This window comes from Fukomys damarensis, unplaced genomic scaffold, assembly GCF_012274545.1.
Source record: "Fukomys damarensis isolate Sample0158 unplaced genomic scaffold, DMR_v1.0_HiC HiC_scaffold_21, whole genome shotgun sequence".
Taxonomy (NCBI): Eukaryota; Metazoa; Chordata; class Mammalia; order Rodentia; family Bathyergidae; genus Fukomys; species Fukomys damarensis.
The window spans coordinates 6,026,491-6,050,507 of NW_022900933.1; the positions used below are offsets into that span (position 1 = coordinate 6,026,491).

The window sequence follows — 24,017 nt, forward strand, 5'->3', positions numbered from 1 at the left end:
TTAAAAAGATGTTCAAAGTTGTGAACTCAGAAAAATACCCTTGATGACCACCTCTGCCTCTGCAGAGTGGGTCCAAAGACTGGCACAGTCAGGAGGACTGAGAGTGTGGGGAGGGGGCTTATGGGGGTTCAGGGGCCTTCCTGGTTCCACCTCTGCCTCTGCAGAGTGGGTCCAAAGACTGGCACAGTCAGGAGGACTGAGAGTGTGGGGAGGGGGCTTATGGGGGTTCAGGGGTGCCTTCCCGGTGCTTGAGCGATGGCAGCTGGGTCGGGAGCTGGCGTGGTTCTCCTTCCCGCGGTGGATCGGGGCCCAGGCTGCCTCCCGGCACTTGAGAGATGGCGGCCAAGAATATTTTTAATAGGTCATTTATACAAAGTGGTATTATTCAGCTGTAAGAAGCCTTTGTATATTCTGACAGAAGTCCTTTATCAGACAGGTGTATATAAATACCTTGTCTTTACAAGTGGCTTTGCTTTTTTCATTTCTTAAATTTCAAAAAGTCAAAATTCTCAGTTTTTTCTATTATATATCATATTTTATGTATCTCGCGGTTGCAATAGCTATGTTTATGTTTTACTCTTGTTTTATAGTTTGCTTGTTTTTACAATTAGACTATGGTTAATTTATACAAAAACAGTGTGAGGTAGTTCCTTTTCCCATATGCATATGCTCAAGAATCATTTTTTTTTTTTCTGAAAAAACTTTCAATTGCTCCATTGGATTACAGTGGCACAACTGTTGAAATAATTGACCGTACTCATGTGGCCTATTTCCAGACTCTATTCTGTTCCATTGATATATGTCTAGCTTTCTGTTCCACTGATATATGTCAATATCAAATTATCTTGATTTAATTTAGCTGTATAATAAATCTTAAAATCAGGTAAGTTGTCCCTCCCACTTTGTTCTTAAGATTATTTTGACTATTGTTGGTTATTTACATTTTGCTATACAATGTAGAGTATTTTTATTAACTTTGACAAAAAAAGATCTGTTTAGATTTCAGTTTGCATTGCATTTAGTTAATGGACTAATTTGAAGAAATTAACATTTTAACAATATTGAATCTTTTCTAATTTTTCAGGAAAATCATATTGCTTTTCATATGAGACTTTTGATTACATTTTGTTAAATTCTTTCCTAAGTACTAATATATTTTGATGATATTCTAAACAGAATTTAGAATTGTTTCTTTTCAAATTGTTGGAATATAGAAGTACAATTGATTATAATTGTTTTCCTAAATTCACTAGTTCTCATAGCTGACATTAGTTAAATGGATTTGTAGATCTCTACCCCACTCCACCTTTTTTTTGATTTGGAGTATTCTTAGTATGCTGACATTTTTGTTTTGTTTTTAATCCCCAATCGACGTCAAATTCTGTTAGCTACTTTTTATGCTTGCATTGAAACAATTATTTTTTTTTCTCTTTTATTGTGTTAATTTGGTGAATAATATCAACGGATTTTGATCTCTTAAACTAAGCTTGCATTTCTGGGATAAACCTTATTATAACATAACATACCTTTTTCTAAATACTTCACTGGATTTCTTCAGATTTTGCTAAAGGTTTTTGGTACCCACAATTATAAGGGATATTGGTATATAATTTTCTATACTTATGATTTTTTGCCAAAAGGTGTTTGTATTATGATTGTGCTGACCTCATAAAATGGTTTGTGAAGTGTTCTTTCTTCCTCTACTTTCTGTAAGAATTGTGCAGGAGTTGGTGTTATTTGACATTTGTAGATCTCTATTCAGCAACTGCAGGGTTTTCTTTCTTTTCAAGCACCCATCATCCTAACTGTATATTGGGCCATAACTCAAATCCATATACTTACTGAGTTTTTACTAGCTGCTCTGTAAGCTACTGAGGAGGGAGTGTTAAAATCTATTTTGTTTTTAATTTTATTTTTCCATTCACTTTATTACTTTTCCTTCATTGATTTTGAAGCCCTGTTATGAAGTTCATGTACAAGTGTGAAGTCCATCACATGTTTTGTGTGACTTTTGGATGGTGACAAGATCCTGTGGACTCTAAATTCATTAGTGGGTTCAGTCATTGATGAGATCATAATTTGATGGCATTATTGAGAAGCGATGGAAACTTGGGAGGCAGGGCCTAGTCAAAAGGAGTCGGTGATGGGGCATGAATTGTGCGCTGTTTTTAATCCTTGACTCCTTCCTCTGATTCTTTCCCTATTTTCTGTTTTCCCTGAAGTGAATGGCTTTCCTCTGCTGTGCCCTTCTGCCATGGTGTTTCCACCTTGCTAATTTGTTTTCTGTTTGTTGCACTTGATTTTCTGTCTTTAGTTAATCTTGCTGCTTTATATATATATTAAGCATCAATTTTCTCAATATTCACTTTGAATTTCTCTATGAAATTCTTAGCTATACCTATTTTTCCTTCATTGGGGGCTTCTCTAGGACTCCTATATTTATCCTCAGTTTATCACAGTCTATTTTGAGTAGTATCGTACCACTTCACAACCCTCACACTTTGCTTATTATCACATTATACCACTTTATCATGATTTATACTTTGGGACAGTAGAAATCACTTACCACTCTTCTCCTTTATTGTTACCTTATATTTTGCTTTCCTGCACTTTACCAACTCTGCAATGTAATATTTTTTTGAGTCAGTTATACTTTAGAAAGTTTAAAGAAGAAAATAATTTTTTCATTTATTCACATTTTTACCATTTCTGTTGCTCTGTATTCCTTCATTTAGATCTGATATTCAGATTTTTTTCCAATTGGCTTTCCCATTAAGAACTTCTTTTAATATTTCTACAAGTGTGAGTCTGATGTATTCTCCTTCATTTTTATGAAAAGTCTTTATTTTGCATTGCTTTGGGGGAAATATTTTCTCTGAGTATAAAGCTCAGTGTGACATTTTTTTTCCCACCATATACTACTGTGTTCAGTCTACTCTGTTCTGAGCTCCCATTTTCTCTGAGAGAAATCAGTTTACATTGTTCAGTTGTATATAATGCGTCTTTCTTTACTTTGCTACCGTCAAATATTTTTCTTCATTTTTAGAAAGATTCATTATGATATCTGCTTTGATAGTGAACTTCTTGACTAGGTTACTGAGATATTTTAATGTATATGTTGGCTTTTCCCCAACAAATTTGGGACAGTCTCAGGCAGTATTTGAAAAATATTTTTCTTCCACATTATTGTCTTTTTGGGACTTCAGTTACACACATTTTATTTTTTTAAGAGTAGGAAAATTTATTGTGGAATAGGAATAGCTCCTGTGAGACAGGAGGGGTCCCAAGTGGGTTGTTCAGTTACACACATTTTAGACTGCTTGATATGTTGTTATGTAGTTCACAGAGGCTTTGCTGATATTTTTCCGAATTTTTATGTTCTTGAGATTTGTTACTTTTCTATGGTCTCTGCAAGTTTATTACCATCTCTAATCTGACACATAACCAATGCAGTAGCATTTTAAAAATTTCAGATATTATATTTTTAATTCTATACTACTGATTTTTATGGTGTTTCCATTTTCTACTGAGATTATTCTGTATATTCATTATGATCATTTTTCCCTTTGGTCTTTTTATTAAAAATTTTTAGTGTATATTATTCATACAAAATAATATTTTGACATGATAGTTCATTAATATAATATACTTTGATCAGTTCTACTCTCCCACTGCCTCCTCTTGAATTTTCTTTCCCCCACTCCCTGATTCTGTTCCTCTTCTCTGTTAATCTCCTGTCTACTTTCAGGTTATTATTATTTTTATTATTGGGGAAGGAACTGGCAAATGACACACAGAGACAGAAGACTGGGTAAAACAAAACAAAACAAAAAAGCAAAACAAAAAAACCCAACAAACAATTACTTTGCTAGCAAAGTGTCAAGCTTGCACCAAGGGCTGTACCAAATAACCCACTCTGGGTTGGGTTACACTCTGCCTTTTATAGGAGTTTTACAATCATGACCTCATTTTAGGTAGTTCAATGAGACCTTCCAATTAGTTCGCTTTACAAATCGTGGTCACAAGACAGTTCAGTTTTAACCCAAGTGTAGCACCTTCTTTGTGGTTAGGATGTTTATCTTTAGGATTTGCCTAATTAGCTATTCTAGTCCACAAGAGTTGGGGTCAGGGCTAGGAAAACAGGACTGGTGACATTCTTTCTGTCTTAACTCTTTTATAGTCATTGGATTTACAGAAACTTTAGGGTTTAGCCTCTAAGTGTGCTTTGCATGTAAGATACGGTGATTGTTATCTTAGTTTGAACATCTGGTCTCACCCTGGGGATGTGGCTATGCACCTTCAGCATCTGTTAATCTTATAACATTTTAAACTGGGGCTATGTGCATTCAAGCTTTATAGTTAATGATGAAACCTCTGGTATTGTCCTAAGAAGCAAGCAAAGCAAAGCAAATTACAGAAGTGAAATACAGTGGTTATTCTGTATTTCCTTAACATTTTGTAGGTTTCAGACTATTTATAGACATTCTCTCTACCATCATTATTATTATAGATTTTACATACAAAGATGTAAAATTTTAAGCATGACAGTGAGAATGCAGGGAAAAGGGAACACTAATACACTGTTGGATACAACCACTATGGAAATCAATATAGAGGTTTCTAAAAAACTAAAAACAGCTACTGTTTTATCCAGGTTTAGTTCTCGTTGGTATATACCTGAAAAAGCTATAGCAGGCATACCATAGAGTTTCTTATATAGTCATGTTTATTGTATCACAATCCATAAATTGAAGCTACTCAAACAGCCTAGGTGCCTATCAGCTGACAAACAGAAACAGAAAATGTGGTGTATATACACATAGGAGTACTATTTCATCATAAAGAAGAATCAAATATCATTAGCAAAAACATGGGTGTAACTGGAGATCACCATGTTAAGTGAAACAACCCTCTGGTTCCTTTAACATAAAATAGATGCTTTAAATATTTTGTGTTCTGCAATCACCATCTGAGTTGTCTTGGGGCTAATTCAATTAGCTGATCTTTTTTCCTTGATTATACACATTTTTCTTGTTTCTTTGTAAGTCTAGTAATTTATGATTATGTATTGGACATTATGCCTGAAATGTGGTAGAGTTATTGTAGTCTTTCATCTTCTAAAGAATTTTGAAAATTAGCCTTACTGAATTACGAGACTCTTAGAGAAGTGACTGAAACATCGGGGGTGCTTATGAGTGGATGCATCCATAGATGTGTATAGTTGAGTGTGCCCTTAATGTGTGGGGCTCAGGTGGAAGTTGTTCACCAGTGACAGTGAAAGGAGGGCAGATCTCTCATTTGCATTGTTCCCCTGCCTGCTTCCTAGCACTCTGTCCCACCAGACCCCTTTGCTGTGTTTCTGTCTTGGAGCCAGCTGACCACGGATGGAGCCTTCTGAAGCTATGGCCACAGTAAACTTCTCCCTTCTCCTTAATTCTGTCCAGCAGCTGGTAAGAGTGCTGCCCTTTGTCCCTTTAATCATTTAAATTTCTAGCTGTTTTTAAATAATTCTGTGGAGTGTTGGCTTTGTAGTTTATTAAGATAGGCCTGTTTCCCTTTCAGTCTTTCTTCTAAGATTGACCTTCCAGACTTTTGATGGAAAGCCTAGGATTACAGAATGGACCATACTGTCTGGCTCCATCTAGTTTTTGTTTTCTCTCGCTTATTCTGTGTATCTTTAATGGTTGGTTTAAACATTTTTGTTATGAATTATTTTTATTTGTAGGAGGGTTAGTTTGAATTACTCTGCTATTATCAGAACTGAACTTTTCAGTACTGTAACTAACTTGTGCCTTAATATAGTGCTTTGTATGTTACTAATTTTAGTGAAAGATTTTCTATTTGACTCACTCATATTTAACTGTATGAGTGCCATCTCTTTGTTAATATATGAAATGAAATTGTCAAAACATCTTATACAGGATTTGGGGTGAAAAAACAGGTGTGGACAGGAGAACCAGACACTGATACTTCCTTTGCCTCTGTCTAGCTATTTGATTATGGGACAGTCTCTTAACTAGTTGTGTCCTCAGTTTCTACTCTGTAGCATGAAAGAGTTGAGATGTATTCATGCTTTGCAAGGTTCTTTAAATGTCAGAGGAAAGTTTCAGCAGAATCATATGGAAAATATAAATTACACTAAAGCAAAATACCCTTGATTATGGAGGGGATAGAATGCAACCTGCTCTGTGAAACTTCCTGCACTCCTATTTCCTGCATTCTCATTTCTACAGTGGCTTTTGGAAACTCTTGACCTCCACAGAGCATAATTTTTTTTAAAAAAAGTCAAGATTGGAAGATTTATAAAAATCTTTTCCCAATGTGCTTGAGTCCAGGAATGGCTGAAATGTGCCTTTAGAAAAGTGGTCGATTTTTCTAGGATCGGATACAGGCAGTTGTCACCTCTGATCTCCCTTCTGTTTTTACAGTTTATCAAATGATCATCCTTCTTTCTGTCCTCATCAAGCCACTATGAGAAGATGTTTGCTGGAATCTTGTATTGAAGGGATTTCTTAAAGTTGTGTTTAGAGGAAGCACCCCATTACTGCACCTCTGAGCATGGCCTGCCTCCACCTGTCTCTTCTTTCAGTCTGTAAGATGTGAGCAATACTTGTCTCTACCTAATTGCTCTTGTGTGGGTGGGAAGGAATTAATAAACTTGGAGCTGCAGTGATCATTTCTAAACTCTTACTCCATCTGTAAAATAGCAGCAGACAGGCTCAAGAAATCCTTTCTTTGCATTACCAGTTGGTGACTTTTTTGTTTTTTTTTGGCCTTAAAAAAAGCAACAAAATGAGCAGGTGTTGGGCTCTGCCTACCTCCAAACAGTGTGGATAACTCCTACAAAGCACTCTACCTCCAGGCTCGGGAAAAAGGATGGAGAGGTAGTGTGAGAAATGCAACCCACGCTATCAGCTTAATCTCCTACTGTCCCTGGTCCTTGTTTCTTCTTTCCTTCCCATATAGCAACCCTGAAGGTGAGCTCTGAAGTCCTTTGGATATAAATGAAAGTTTGCATAATAAGAATTGGATGCAAGCAATTCCATGGTAGAAAATAATAATGGTTAACGTTTTTTAGTATATCATGTATATATTGCTAAATATCAATATGTAGATTATCTCATTCAGTCCTCTTAGCAATTTTAAGAGATTAATGTATTAGAACAAGTATACCAAAGCTTTTGAAGTTACGAAGTGTATTTACACTACTCTACAAACTACTAACTGGGAGACACCAGAATCAATTCTGGAACCCTAGCTCCATGTTCACCCACTGAACCACTGTGGCCTTGATGGGTATTACATCCCACCATTCCTTTGCATTGAGATCTCCCATCTTGTCTCTTACACATGGACAATGAAGACAGAATTTCCTTTTCTCCTCCTCAAGCTAGAAAAACAAAATCATTAAAAATTAGAGAGGGACTTTTCACCTCCAGTAGGGACTTCATACTGATAAGTCATTGTCATATAACTCTCTCTGTCAGTTCATTAACTCCTCGCAGTTCAGGAGCCCCACCCCCTACCCCGTAGCACCTCCCTAGTGTGTGAGTAAAGAGCTGAAGCTGAGTGGCTGTCTATCAGAGAGAGCACACAAGATTCTGACTTCTTTTTGGTAGCAGATGCTTAAGGGATGCATAAGATCTGTCTGAATTCTGTGATCAAGTAAAATGAACAGTCTTTCTACTTAAAACGAATCCACATCCATGATAATTGTGCAGGTATTTCCCTGTCATATTAGCAAGTTAATTGATAAAGGAGTAAGAATCTTAATAAAAATTGCTCTGTACTATTTCCTAGGTATTCAGTTTGAAAAGGAATTTGAACTTGAAATTTATATAGTTCTTCAGAAAATACTGAAATAAATGCCACAATGTAGATGGAACTTTGTAATTTTTCAAAGATGAAATTGAATGAAACCTAGAGCAGGTATTTAGTTGTTGACTCAGTTGCATAACAAGGCAAATAACTTGGATCTTTCAAATAGATAAAAGCCAAAAATTGAATTCAGAAGAAAAAAAATAGAATCACTAGGGAGAAATATTGGAAAATTATATAAAAATCATTGACTTAGAACCCTGGAGACCTAGTAAGAGTTTCAACTTGGTATGACTATGAACAAATCGGTACTTCTTTGGGCTTTGTTTTCTCCATTAGGAAAGAGATGCTCATGAAAATCCCTTCCAGCCCCATCTATGTGAGTTGTTTCTCCCAGTGGCCAGTGGTTTTGTCCAGGATTTGGGAAGATTTTTTTTCTTGAGGAAGTAGACTGTGGAGCAAGACAGCCTGTGTTCACCACTTAGAAACTGATGACTGTGGCAAATTATTGGCCTCACTGCACCTTATTTTTCTCATTCAGAGAGTGGGGATATCAATAGTATTTATTTGTTGGGTCATTGAGTGGATTAAATAAGTGAGCATGTCAAGTTTTAAAACAATGAGTAACAGATGATAAATATTAAGGAATTGCTTTTATTACTGTAATAATAACCACTGTTACTGCTCAGTGGCGTTTGAGAGAGATTGCATATTTTTAAGACTGAGAATTCTCTGATGTCATTGAGGAGTGAGGGTTAGAAAAGCATGTGCAATTGTATTAATTGTATTAATAATTCCATGAGGAGCAATCAGCCAGATTTCCTGCTGCCTACCTATATACATCACACCCACACAGACTGACTGCTCTTCCCAGAATCTTCTCCTTTTCCATTCATTACAAAGGAAGAGGTTCCTGGTAGATGGTAGGGTAAGTGGCAGGTCTCCCTCTCCCCTCACTCCACAGAGGAAGCTAGATCTGGTTCACATTATGGATTCCACAATATCTGATGATATGCACAGTGGTTACGAATGTTTGAGCCCTAGCTTTGTTAATTTCCTAGCTTTGTTTCCTTATAGCAAGTTATTTAACCATCCTGTGCCTCTGTTTCCTAACTCTACAGGGAGACTACTAATAGCTCCTACTTTATGGGGTGGCTGTGCTGTTTAAATGGGATACTATATAGGAAGTTCTAAGAAGATACCTGGCATATATGTTGAGTATATTAGAAATGTTATAATTACTGTATGATGAGTAGAGGAGGTAAAGAGAATCTTTGCTATGTGACTCTGGAAGAAATCAAGGACCACATTGTAATACATTTGAATTCTAATTATTATATAGATGGGAAAATATCCACACATTTGCTCACCAGTGTGAAACGGATGACTGATGATATTTTTAAAACTTGCCAAACAATGCATATAGAATGGAATCTCAGAGTTGGAAAGAGCTCCAATGGATGTCCAACCCAACCAACCCTCCATGCATATCTTCCCCTGAAAACCTGCCAGGTGCTCAGCTGCCCATATACTCTAACGGTAGAGAGAATTTAATTTTATTCCTGATGGTTTTTGGCATCTGTTCCATATGTGATGGTCCATTCCATACCACAGTACTTTGCGTAGTACAAGGGGGCATGTTTATTGTAGTGGTTTTCTGTTAAGAGGATATTTGTGTGGCTTGTTCGAGTAATAGTGAGCAGTCTAGTTTCTTCTGATGTTTAGTTTTTCACCTACCAGGCTGCCAGACATAGCCAATAAAATTGAATGAGATGAAAAAGATGTATTGTCTTATCTGTGTATCAGATCCTCTAATGGGAAGATCATTGAAAAACAGATTGAATATTGAGGTCTGTCAGGGAAGAACTTTGGAGTGAGATAATTTTGATGCTAGAAAAGACCTGGGAAATGATCCAGACCTTAGAAATGATCTAAAATTGAGAAAAAAGTAACAAAGAGGTTAAGAAAATCAGTCACAGCAGATAGCTGAATATGCACAGTGAGTCCTTTCTATGATCTGTCTCTTGTTCTTGAGCTCAGTGGACCCTGAAGACAGGCTATTTTAGCTCCAATCTTAGTTTTACCCTTTGTTGGTAGAGTGACCTTCAGTTATTGGTAGACTACTCCCTGCCTCAGTTTTCTTATGTGGAAAATTGATGTCATGATAGGGGTTTTGTGTGAATTAATTTTGTAAGACACAATAGATTATGGAGCACAATGTATTTATTATTATTAGTCTTCCAGAGAACCTCAGTAGTGCCAACTCTGCACCAAATGAGAGAATGATTTTGACCAAGCTGGTATTTCAGAGTACTTTTTATTCACTGAAAAATGTGGAGTTTTATTTCTTAGCTTAGGATTCAGAAGTCAACTTCAGGACCCATCTGCTAATTAATAACCATATCTTTCTCTGGAATTTCTATGTGACTCCTGTGTGGGAAGTAGACTGGTTAAAATTTGATCCTTTTTTATAGTTTCCAATTCACAGTCAACAAACACTGACAGGTTAATCTATATAATTGGTGCAGAAATGAGGCCTGCCTGTACCAGTAGGCAGTTTAATGCATGCAGGATGTAGGGACAGTCAGAAGCTAAATGTTATTCAACATTTAACAAGCATTTGTTAAGAATTTATTATGCAAGAAGCATTCTTTTACATAATGGGAAGATATCAGTTAACAAAACAGGTGATTTTTTTATTTTCATGGAAATATGCAAAATTTAGCTCCTCTTACACACGTATAAAAGTATGTGCTATGGTAAATATATTAACTTGCTTTAATAGTAACATTTTAATGTGTATATGTATTCTTTCTCTTTTTGGTTTTTTTGAGATGGTCTCCCTGTATAGTTGAGACTGACCTGGAACTCACTATGTAGTCCAGGCTGGTCTCAAACTCACAGCGATCCTCCTGCCTCAGCCTCCCAAGTGCTGGGATTACAGGCATGTGCCACCATGCCCGGCTTAATGTGTATATATATTCTATAGCATTATTTTATAAACAGCAACTATAACCAATACAATTCATTTTATAAAACAATTCAAAAAGTTTGGGTTGAGTTGCTGATTTTATAGTATAAATGAGTTAAAACACACATACAAACAATGAATTTCTTTAAAACTAGGAAGATTTGGAAAATCTTAGTGGCAAATACAAGATCACATTGAAATATATAGTGAAGGGGCCAAGGATTTAGCTCAGTGGTTCTGCTGCCTGCCTTGTAAGTTCAAGGTCCCAAGTTCAATCCCAGGTGCCAAAAAAAAAAAATAATAAATAAATAAAAAAGAAAAAAAGAAAAGAAATATATGGTGAATGTTTAATCTTAAAAAATCATGACAGGAAGGGACCCATTGCCATCAGTCTCTCTCTTGAGACTCCACCTTACTTCCAAGGCGCATATACCAGAGTTCTCAGCACTCTCTGACTCCATCCTGTTGGTCCTCTTTAGTGAGTGTTGTTGCAAGGTGTGATACACATATAGTGAACGCTGCTGTCAGGTGGTATCCAACGGAAAGGCAGGCTCCTGGAAACACGACGCTATGCCCTTGTCTGTCTTATTAGCAGGGCCTGGCATGCTGTAGCTTCTGGTTCTCTTCCAAAGGCAGAATGACCACAGGTGGTACATATTTTGAATCTACTGAGGGTACAGAGACAGCCAGAACAGTACAGCTAGGCAGGAAAGAGGACTTGCAGAACTGTTTCAGAAAGTGTCAAGACCGATGTGGTAAATGTGTTCAAAGTGAGGAGAAGGAGTATTTTGAGGTTGATTCGTGCCAGTATTTCTTTTACTATAATACATTTTTTTAATGTAAGCATTCGCTCTATTTTTCAATCATGCCACATTTCTCTCCTCCGAAGTGGGGCTTGGCTTCATGTGTTTTCATGAATGAGGTGAAATAACATTGCCCACAGAACTGCAAATAAAGAAAATATCCTTGTAAACATCCTTTTCCCAATCCCAATTCTGGAGCCTTACAGGCACCGTAACAAATCAGCAGGCTGCCTGGCTGCCCACCATGGCTGTGGTATTGACTGCGGAATTCTGTCCTAGCTGTCTGTTTCTAGTTCCCTGCATGGGATTTATTTTCTTCTTTCATCCATTTAGACTCCAACGTATGTTTCAAAAATGCCTTAACTCCTAGCTTTGCAGCTTTAACCTGCTGAACTCAGACTAAATGTCCAGGATCTTCTCTAGGTTTCCGAGGTAGTCTCTGCATTGTTGGATTGTAGAGGCCACATAGGGGACTCATGGATCTTGTTTGTTTCCAGTTAACAGCTTTGGGGATGATGAAGAACTTTCCACATCTTCTGGAGGTGATGAGGATGTGATCAAACAGTTTGAGATTTCTGTGTCTCGATCCCAGAGTTTCCGTGCTGGAGCCTCTGAAGAAGGAAAACCCACTGGATTGGAGCAGAGAGCAAAACGCAGGCGCCCACTCTCTACCCACGAGGAAGACAGCACGGAGGTGTCTGCCTGTGAAGGTATTCTTTGCGTCACATTTTTCCTTTACCTAGACCTGGGATGGTCAATAACGAGAGTGTTTTTGCGTATTTAAATGCTATATTGTACATCTAAGTCCAGAAAGGAAAAGAAAACAAAGCAAAATAAACCGGAAGGAGACTACAAGAAGAACAGTGCAGTAATTCTGAGTTCTTTCCTGAGTAAAGGTCAGGCAACTCTGACAGCTTTATGCCCAAAGCCCCTAGTAAGTATAGGCTTAAGAACAGGGAGGAGTCTGAGAGGTGTGTTTAGCAAATGCTGGGGCAGTTAGTCGTTACACATCCACTGTTGTGTCTTGGTCTCAGTGATCTTGCTTCTCCAGTCTTTTCCTCTTTTCTTTTGGGGCATGAGGTCAGTCAAACCAATGGGGAGACAATATTTATCTTCCTTATTTTCAACACTGGATAGAGAAGGTGAGCAAAGAAACTGAAAGAAGATGGAAAGAGAAGAAATTTGGATTTAATGGTGAGGAGGGAGTGGGGAAAAAAGGACAAATGGGAAAAAAAGAATTAACAAACAGAACCTTGGTTTTTGGTAGGGCAAGTTGTTTTCCATCCTTTAGTTTGACTTAATCGGCATCAACCAACCTAACACGTTTTGCTGTTATCTTCTTAGCGAAAGGTAAGCTAGTAAGTGCCGGCATGATATAAGCCAGGCACTTTCTATGACTGGGCTGGCTCCTCACTCCCTCTCTTGGTCCTTCTCTTTCTCCGGTGTTGTACAGAGCACTCCTTTCTCTTCATTGACAGGGCAAATGTTAGCTAATGAAAATTAACAGCAATGGATTCCCTGGGGATCCCATGTTTAATTCTATAGCTAATGGCCCCATTTCCCAGCAGCCCAAGGGACTGGGTTCTGATTTACATGAGTGGCCGATGCTCCCGGGACTGGGAGAACCCCCTAATCTATGTCCTTCTTGGAATTAGCAACAACTTATCTCTTGTTACAACTAGTAATTCTGAACTTTTGCCAGACAGTCATAGAAAAGATAGCATTTTCTGTACTGGAGAGAAGAAAAAATCCAATGAATAACATAAATTTTGAAAGACAACCAGCAATTTTGATAGGAATAGCTATATGCCAAATTTTAGGTCATCAAATGCCCTGGAAATTTTAATGCAATTTTTATTGTTCCATTATTTTCTGCCAGTTGTTTTTATTCATCTTAACATTTGTGGATTTATTTCAGTTACATCTCTGCATCCCAGAGAGAATTTTTTTTGGAGGGCAGGGTATATATTGAGCTATTTCATTCTACCATGAAGATCAAGTTTAATTGTAGATAGTCCTTCCATTTTAAAAATGCATTTGAAAATGTTGAATAGTGAAATTAAAGGTCCAAATCTAAGTAAAATCTGAACCACAAAGGATCTAGAGACAGGTTGTCTTATGTTTGATCTTAAGTGAAGTCGTGCTAGATTCAGTGGGGAGATTATTATCATCAGAGTCTACGGGAGTGCTTTTTTGTCCTGTGTATTTGATTTAGTGTTACTGCACACTGCTTGTCTGTGTATTTCTGATAACATCATGGCGTTTGGTGTAAGTGATCAGAATCAGAGGCTGAGTGTGAGGATTTTAGCCATGAAAAGTGGGTTGCAGAATAATGGTTCACTCCCTGGATTTTTTTCCAGTAGCTGTATTTTGCAAATTAAGAATGGTTCATTTTTAGAATGTTTCATAAAAGCTCAATTTTGTCTTCCTAGTAACATACAAAATCTTGATTATCAGAACCTGTACTCAGTTTCGTTTGGAATGATCTATCAATAATGGCTCAACTAAAAAAATAATAGAACCAGTAGAAACACATTCATATGTCTACCAACACTTGTTCAAAAGCTGTGTGTGTGTTCACCTGTACTTCAAGATATTTATTACAAAGAATTGGTTTATGGGGTTGTGGAGGCTGGCTAGGCAAGAGAAATAAGAGCTCTGAGGACATAAGACAGGCTGTCAGGAAGAGTAGGCTCAGACCCTCAAGTGTGCGCTAGCGCTGCAGTGCTTAGATGGGACTTCTTCCTCTTAAGGAAGGCTCAGTGCTCTCACAATCTTTCAAGTAACTATATAGGATGATCTCATTCCTTAAAGTCAACTGATTATGAGCTTTAATCATACTTACACAGCAGCACTTGGATTAGTGTTTGATTGAAGAGTTGGCACCGGTAGCTCAGGTAGGATGACACATGACACGTGGAATTGAGGACCTCTGATGACAAGCAGGAGTCTTTGTATATGGCTGGTGATGGGAAGAAGGCTTGGGAGTATGACAGAAAGTAACTGGATAAGGAGGTTTGCTTCCATCAAAGTGGGATATGAACTAGCTGGGTATTGTGGCACTTACCTGTAATCCTAGCACTTGGGAGGCTGAGTCAGGAGGATCGCTGAGAGTTTGAGGCCAGCCTGAACTGCACAGAGAGATGCTGTTTCAAAAAACGAAAGAACAAAACTAAAACCAAATAAAAAAAAAAACCAAGTAGGATATGAACTAATATGCTGAGGAATTTCTCTGAGCGAATAAATATCATTGATAGGACATAATTACAACCTACAATTTCTATGAAACCAGGATACACTTCTCTGAAAACAGGCACTTTTGTGTATGTTTTTAAGGTAGCATGGTCTTCTCTAATTTATAGGCACAGGAAGGCTGCTAGATGGGAATGAGGCCTTTTTCCTTTTCTACTTCCTTGCAACTGCCTTGAGCCCAGATTTGCTTTTCTAATTCATTACTTGCTTGTCTGTCATGGAAAATGGTTTGTTACATTAATGTAGTTCTGTTTTTCAGCTATGAATAACATTTCAAGGCTTAATGTAGCTGTTGAAAATTCCCTTATTATTGATCTAGGTATTATCACCATAGGAGTTAAAGTCATGAGACAATTTTATGGGAATAATTTTTTGGCAAAGTTAAGTTTTGTGCCGAAATCCTGCTGGGCAACTACATACGCTGATGGAGGACCCACTGTTTAATAGGACATTTTACTATTCCTGTATGTGAGAAATGGGTGTGCTGATTAGAGACTTACAAGAAAATTCTGCTTTATGTTGTAGGTTTTGTGTGTGGAGTTCCTCTTGTTCTGTCATTTTCTGTGGCCTTTTAAAGTGTGTTTGCCAAATAACTGAAAGCATGAATGTAAAATTTTTGTAGTGTCATAAGAAGCTTGAACTGAATTATTAAGAATAGCAAGGCAGACAGGGGACCTTTTCAGTGGCTTGCTATGGCTTTGCAAAATTCCAAATCAGCCATCTGAGTTTGTGCCCCAAGGGCCGCATCTGCCTGAAGATGTTTTGTTTGCTCCACAGAGAGATAATGATATATTTTTCAAGTTAGGATTCTTACTGTAAGTGTGTTTTATGCACGGCCTGATAAACCACTGTCACCTAAACTCCATGTTGAGGCAGAACTGGGTGCCTCAAATGTTAGTTGCCTGCCTGGGATTAGGATTAATGAGAACCTATCAGCAAATAAAGAGTGGGCATTAGATGAGTGTGTCCTGTTGCTTTTAAGGAGCTCATAAGGCTAACGGGGGAAACAACTGTGATCATACAGCGCAAAAGAGCTGTATTTATGACATCTTCTTTGCTCTCCTCTGACTCACTGGTCCCATCTGTATCTCTTAGGGTGGGGGCTACTGGAAGGAACTTCAGGCCAAGTAGAAAAGACATTTTAACTACACTTTGGGTAAAGCAGGGCGGAGGCTGTTGCTTTGTAAGACCCTGTCAGGTTTTCTTTATCACATGAGGATGGCATTGAGGGAGAGGAATGCAATAAATGGGAAGGAAGAGGTACAGAGAGAGAAAACACAACACTGGAGTCAGAGAAAAACATTGGCTCGAAAGGAGTTGCAGATGCTTCAGAAGTTGTTGGGGATTTGGATGGATAAGAAGGAAAGGACAGGAGGAGAGTTTCAGCACTGCTGTAGACAGAAAATGTAGAAGTAGCATTCTCATGAGCCAGGGAGACCAGAGGTGACATGCAGTTGGGAAAGCAGCACACGCTGGCGTTCACTAGGTTGGAGGAGGCCAGTTCAGGCCAGACAAATCAGCAAGGCTGATCTCTGGGGAAGGCCTGTAGGCTGCCACGTGGATATTATTTCCTGGCCAACAAAGACTGTCTGATGGCGTTTATCATTTTTACATTAATAAGTAAAGGTTCAGAGAGTTTAAATATTGTTGAAGGTCTTAGGTCAGAGACAGAGTTTAAACCCAGGTCATCTTACCCAACTCCAGTGTTCCTTCTATGGATCAAATAGAGACTTTTTACCTGGGAAACCTGCTGAAGCCTTTTGAGTAGAACATAATACAGTGAAGGGCGGTGAGAGAAGAGTCAGGACAACTTGTGGGCTCCACAATGGGGCTACTATTTTTGCTTTGCAGATCCATCCCTGAGGTCTGAAGCGGTTATTAGTACCAACAAAATTCTACTGTTTTTTTTTTTAATCCCTTTGACATAAGTGTCCATAATTGATACTCATCTTATTAGGAAGTATTAAATTTAGTTATAGCCCACACGAGGAGTTAATGGTGTTTTTCACTATATGGGCTGAATTCGTTCACTAAAGGGGTGGAATTATGTTTCTGCATGTGTTACTGGGGTGGGTTTTGGCCTTGAGGTCTTAGTTATTGTGATTGAAATGACTCAGTTCTTCTAGGTAAGAAGGTATAAAAAAAAACTTGAAATAGTTTGATTTTGCAAATTTAGATTTGGATGGAACCAGCCAACTGGATTATTCTGCGATTGTATCTTGCAAAGATCACCCCATCTCCACACCCTCACAGTCCTCATGTGAAAGAGGACATACCAGGTACCATCGCACCTCTCCTCAAGAGACCCATGGGGTCCAATGCCTCAGTCGTCAGTCTGCAGAGGGCAGGTTGGAGACGGAGACAACTTTTAATACTCACGGATTTGAAGATTCCTATGCCACTGACATCTCCTCCGTATGGAGTCCAGAGGTGAGTTATTCCACTTTCTGCTTTAACAGTGTGTGCTCATTGGTTTCCTCTCATCTTCCTTTTTCCTCTCTCTCCTTTCCTTTTTCTCCCCCCACCAAATTTCTTAAGAAAGGAAATATTGCCTTGAAAAATAAAGACCCAGAATTTTGTATTCAAAACAAATTTTTAGATGCCCAAAGCCCTTGTGCATATCAATAAAATAATAAACAAGTTTCTTTCAAAGTGGAAAAAATGGTAGGAAAAATGAAAGAAGAATGGTGACAAAATAGACCCTTACAGGCTTATTTTTAAACAAAGGAAGTTTTACTTCTTTGGAGAAACTGGCTTATTTCCTTCATGGTTTTATTTAAGTGGAATCTATTTTCTTTACCAAAATAGAGTGAATTATAATTGTTTGAGGTGAAAATTGAGAACTTAACTAAAATGAAGTTGTACATAATATTCGGATGAAGATTTTTTGCCTTCGTGTTATTTTGTTTTTGTGATGCTGAGAGTTGAACTCAGACTCTTGCACATGAGGCACTGTTTTAACACTAACCTACGCCCCGCCCCAGCCTATGGTGAGGATCTTGAGGCATTAGTATATTCATTAGCTTTTAATTATGGGAAGGTCTAGGAGTTGGCGTTAATCTATAACGACAATCTAACCAGTGATGTAGCATTTTGTAATGCCTCTGGTGAAAGATACTTCTTCTAAATTTCTTTGATCTGACTGCAGGGCATGATGGAAGTAGCTACCATTTAGTGGGGCACCAATTACTACACTACATGTACTATAATGAGAAATGTGTAAGCAGTTTCATCTATGGACATCTCTGGTTATTTTTTATTAGATAGATCCCTTCTGTCCTATGACGCTGGAAGGTATTACACAGTGTGTGTGTGTGTGTGTGTGTGTGTGTGTGTGTGTGTGTGTAATTTTTAATTTGAAATTAATTTTGATGAATGTACATAACTTTTGTGGAGACCGAAGAAGAGAAAGGTGAATGAATTTGATTTGTATCAATCTGAGAAAATAAACAGGATGAAACTCTTCTCGGGACCTGGATGGCCATGGGAAGGCAAAAGAAAACTAGGAATTGTATTCGCAAGACTTAGTGGTGACACAGTGGAGTGTGCAGGGAGCGTGGAAGAGGTGTGTGTGCCTTCGTCTGTGTTGGTGTTCCTGCCAAGGACCAGAAATGGTGACACGGATATGTGGTTTGTGGCTTGTTAAAAGCAGTCCTTCCTGTAGATGCATCGAAAGCCATTAACCTCGGTACTCTGTTAAAAAGAAAAAAAGAAAGAAAGAAGTCTACTTCCCCATCATTTTATTGCTAAGAGTCATATCAAATCCCACACAATAACTTTTAAAAATATACTTTTTGTTTCCTCACCCCAAAACAACACACAAAAATTTACCTACCTTTTGACATTCTCTCTCTCCCTGATAATTGTGCCATTAGGCTTGGAATCGCTGTCTCTACCTAACCTCCCATTTACCTGCCTCCCAGAGCTTTAATAGAAGACCTGTGTGGAGGGTACTAAATGTTCCCTAACTCCAAAAATACACAGACATCTCTGTGTGCTCCATTCAACCTCCTATCTATTTTGAGACAAAAACTGTAATTTGGTGCTCCTACAGCAGAGCTTTAAACCCAGCTCAGAGGCAGTTCCTGTAACTGCCTGTGATGCAGGCTTAGCTAGCCTTTTAAACATTGATTTATTTGCCTCTTAGCTGTGTTGAGAACCCTGTCTCCCCTCATGTATCTGGCACTGGAAACAAATTGTGGGTCTGTTTACTTGGGGCCACGCAAATGACATCAACACTGTCTTACTAAAACAGAAAGCCCTTTCAGTTTGACAGAAAAATCTTTAAACCTATATAGGTTTTGACAATTTGCTGCAAGTATGCCCATCTTAAAGTAAAAAGCAAGGATATTAGTGCTCAAGGAATCATTTATTTTGTCTCAGAAGGAAGCCGTCATGCGGTGGGACTACCTGCTAGGCTGATGGATTTCTGAATGCTGATCTTCAGGGCTGGCCAAGGCCATTGACTTTCTCCTGCAGGCCTGAGGCTTGGCAGGGAAAACTACGGGAGGGTGGCTGGCGATTTTGGCCATGTAGGGAGACAGGTGTCCTACTTTTCCTCTCTGCTTTTCACTGATTAATTTGTTGGCCTTGAGAATTTTAATTAAAATCTGCCAAATGGGGATAAGAATGAAGAGGTTTTTACCTAGCAGGAAGGTCAGGTGGATTAGTGGTATTAACAGTACCCACACAAGGAGCTCCTTCAGTTGCCTGGTGATAGGCAATGTGTATTGAAATAATTAATTGCTATAAAAATACCAACCTTCACAAATCTGTCTCAGATCAACCCAGCAAGGGATTTCAGAGGCCAGTTCTCACGGGTCACAGCTTGGATGGGCCCACCCCAGCCCAGCTCTTGGCTGGTACTATGTCTCCCTCGGCCTCTTTGGACAGTCACGGAAGAGCTTTCCCCATGAGTTTCCCGAACCCTGCAGTGATAAATGGATAAATTAACTTGAATATTTTCACCTTGGCACTGAAGTTGAAACTGCTAACTAATATTAAGAACCATTCTAAAAGGATGTGAAACTTCACAGTCTTTTCCAACTTCCGTCTTCCAGCTTCTTTTCTCTTTATCTCACACATGCCATAGACATGTGGATACCTATGGTGAATAGTTCTGGGGAGAAAACCGAAAACCTTAGGGTTCAATGTAAGATTTGGAACTTTGAGTATATTGTTAAGGCAGGCTGTGGACTCAAGACAGTCAGGGTATGAATCCTGGGTAACCTGGGGGTAGAGGAGAATAGGGTTAGTTATTCATCCTTTCTAAGCTTTGGTTTTCTCCTCCATGAAAATATTAAATATCCATGGAAATATTGAGATACTTACCTCATTTAACTTGATGTAAGAGTTTTAAAAAAGTAATGTCTCTTACTTGGGTTCCTAAGTATAGCAGAACCCAAGACAAAGGCTTTTGTTCCCTGCTGTGTTGGGGAATATAGTCCTAAGGAACACGAGTGAATGATGAGGCAGTGAGGCAGGAAAGAGGAAGATCTAGTGTGAGGATGTTGACCACCAGTGGGTATGAGTCATTTCTTTTCCTTGTGGGACCACTGTCCAAGAAGCTGTATACATTAAGTTCAAGATGCCTGACCAAGGGAAGGAAAGTTTATTGTGTAGGACACTAATCCAGCAGGCTCTGGAATTTACATACATGATACGAGCAGGGTTCTTTAGCTGCTGTAGCCTTGGAATCTCAGGCCGATGGTGACAGGTGAGAATCTCATTGGATAAGTAGGAAATAAGGTTTTATTAGGTTGTGCTAGGCTGAAGCTGCTCAGAGTCCACGCAGGCTAGGTCTGTAAGGGAAGATGCACCACAGGTGAGACCAACTGAAGTGTTCAAAAGCTGGCTTTTGGAGTCTAAAATGGACTTGGTATGGTACCTGGCATAAGGAATAGCTTAGCAGATGTCAGCTGTCATTACTTACGTCTAGGTGAACAATATAGAGATGCTTGATAATAGGTAAAATAAATGAGGTTTTTAAAAAAGGGACAAGGAAGTTTGAGAGAAGACTTTGACTTGATTTTGGAGTTGGCCTAACTCCTTGGAGACTGCTTCTAATATTATATATACACTAGTCAGTTATATTCAGAAGTCTCTATAGCAACCACTTTTATCATTGCAACCAAGAACCTCTGAATAGAAACACTTATATATGATGTCATACTTAGAGGGAAAAATATAAGAAGCTTCTCTTATTTTACAAGAAACCTGAATTTTCTTGGCAGATTAATTTGAATGTTAAAAGAAAAGGGCATTTGTTGGATGTCTACTCTGCATCAAATTGTTTACTTTTCACAACATCTCTAATTCAGTTGAAGAAAACAGAACATGGAAAGGATTAAATCACTTGCCAAATGGCACAGAGCTAGTAAGTGGGGAGACCTGGCCTTCCTAAAGATGTTTGAGTCCAGAGAACCATGTAATTTCCCTTGATCTCTGTGGGGAAGTTTTATCGATGAATACTCATGTCGAGGTGTTTTATTATCATTTTTAAATGAAGAGCTCTGTTAATTAGTAAAGTATGATGCCAGTTGCATAAATAAGAACTGGTTGCAATAAGAATCATTCCGAAGGTTAGTGACAGGCACAGTCATGCCTTCACAGGAAAATTAAATTATGTCAACATCATTTATAATATGTTGGTGAGTGGCTCATTATAATAAATGCAGTTCAGCTCATTTTTCCCAATGGGAGCCTCAGAGCTGAGCCACTACAATGAGTTGCTGTCCCAAGGTGATATTCCGTAAAAAGTGGCGTATTTGGAAGTAGGAATCACCAATCTGGTAGTGGGAATAGATGTGAAGTCTAGTTTGAAGCAGCTATTTTCATGCCTATCAAAATCTCACAAAAATTATCTACCAAGTAAGCATATTAATATGCAGCTTTAGCTTTAGTATACAGAGGCTGGGTTATTTAGCCGGGGGGGGGAAAGCTTGTTAGTGGTAGATTTCAGTCCAGGTATTCTCGTTTCAGATGCAGTGTTACATTTTGCTAAATAGCTGCTGGTATACTCTTCTTAACCTTGTTATTCAAAGTGATCAGGGATTCATATCTGTTTGTTTGTTTGTTTTTTGGGGGGGTACCAGGGATTGAACTCGGGCTCTTGCACTTGCAAGGCAGGCGGCGGAACCACTGAGCCAAATCCCTGGCCCAGTATCTCTTGTTAACATCTTAGAAATCTCAGGCTCCCCCCAGATCTAGAGAATCAGAATCCTTGGATGATTCTGGTCCATGCAAAGTTTAAGAAGCTAGCTCTAAACATTTATTCCTCCACACAATAAAAATATGCTATAAGATCACCTGCACAGGACCCCATTAGGATTTTTGTCTGTAGGAGGTTCTGGTTTGCAGAGAACAGGTCCAGATGAACTATTTTTCCTGGGGACTCAAAGAAAAGTCGCCTTTTGGCAATTGCACGGTTGACTTCACTTTAGATTTAATGTCTCAGTTGGTTTCAATGATAGTGGGTAATTGTGTTTTTGGAGAGCCAGCCTATATGAAAACACTTCGCAAAATATAAAAGCTTTATTTATTCATTCCAAAAACATTCATGAAGGCTTACCATATGTCAGACACTATGCCCTCCAAGAATTCACAGTTTAATGGAGAGCAATCAGTAAACAGACCTTTCTAACCACAGAAGGTCACATGCTGGCAGCCAGAAAGCGTGGGACTCAGAAGGAGCACCGAGGGCACCAACTTGCCAAAGTGCAATTAGGCATCATCATTTCCACTCCTAATCTCTTTCTCTTCCTGAAATAGGAACAGGATGGGACCAATTTGCAGGTGCCCTCCAGGCTCTTGGAGCCCATCTCAAAGTGCGGTGACTTAGATGTCACGTTTGAATATAGAGTTGCAACCCAGAAGCTCACCGTGACCATCGTGAGAGCACAGGGCCTCCCAGATAAGGATCGAAGTGGTGTCAACAACTGGCAAGTTCATGTTGTGCTGCTGCCTAGTAAGAAACAGAGGGGCAGGACCAGCATACAAAGAGGGCCCAACCCTGTCTTCAAGGAGAAAGTAACTTTTGCCAAGCTGGAGCCCAGAGATGTGGCTTCCTGTGCTGTTCGCTTTCGTCTGTATGCTGCCCTTAAGATGACTCGAGAGAGAATGATGGGAGAGAAACTCTTTCATCTTAGTCACCTGCACTCAGAAGGGGAAATGAAAGTGACTCTAGTCCTGGAGCCAAGGAACAACATAAGTGTGAGTATGTTGCACGGTTGTTAAAGAGGCGGTGTTCAAAGACTTGGGATTGTCAGTCCTTGATTTAGTGCTTTCAGCTTGTGAATTCAGAGACCGTAATTTAATTTTCCAATTGGCTCTCCTTATCCTTGCAAGCCATGATTTGTACTTCATGGTACGATGGGTCTTCCACGCCTGTCTTCCTGATAACCTGATGGTTGTATTTCCTGTCCATTTTAGAAAATTACAGCAGTAAAGGGCATGGAACAGCCTAGAGAAGCAGATGGCTTTCTCACTGGTGGATTAGTGATCTACCCCTCCCACTTTCAGGATGCATTATGGTGAATCTCAGAGATAGGACCCTAGAGGGAAGATTCTTAACGAGCATAAGGAAGCAGTTTACAACAGCAGCCCTGGACTCCAGCTACTCTGAGGCCTCCGTCTATAGGAATGGGCTTCTTCAGTACGTCATATTCTCTACCTGCTACAAAGTTTCAAGTAAAGACACGATAGCCTGTAAATATCAAAGAGAGTCAGCTCTCTAATATTACGGGTTATATGGCAGCTTGTGTGAAGCTCCCCTTTTTAGTGCCCTGGAAATATATCAGGAGAACTATGGGCTATTGGAACCAGCCGGTCATTCATTCAAAGGTCTTTGCCGTCAGATACTGGTGAGGCAAAGCCCCATGAAGAAATAAACTAAACAAGTGATGTCTCTGCCCTTGGGCTGCTTGCGGTGTAGTCAGTAAGCGAGCCAAGGGTGTCAATGAGTGACCCAAGGCAGGCGAGGAGAGAGAGAACGACAGAGGCTGCTGTTTGTTTAGAGGGGTAGGGGAAGTTCCTTAGAGGTGCTCCTATAACAGAGCTCAAGCAACTGAGGGGAAAAGAAGCATGGTACATGGAGCCAAGGACTTCAGAAAGAGAGGACAGTGCATGAAGCCTGGGAGGATGGAAGGGCCCTGCCATCTTTGAGGAAAAACAGA

At 39.0% G+C, this 24,017-nt stretch overlaps 1 protein-coding gene across 7 annotated transcripts in view; it reads left to right on the top strand.

Annotated features, from left to right (window-relative positions):
* The window catches only part of Syt16 (synaptotagmin 16), a 160,230-nt gene that overhangs the window by 84,697 nt on the left and 51,516 nt on the right, over positions 1–24,017 (top strand). For all 7 annotated transcript variants that reach the window (XM_010605729.1, XM_010605730.1, XM_010605727.2 and 4 more), the window contains exons 3-5: positions 12,090–12,302; positions 17,021–17,274; positions 22,615–23,055. In XM_010605729.1, coding sequence (XP_010604031.1) covers positions 12,090–12,302; positions 17,021–17,274; positions 22,615–23,055 — 908 coding nt within the window. The remainder of the gene's footprint in view (positions 1–12,089; positions 12,303–17,020; positions 17,275–22,614; positions 23,056–24,017) is intronic.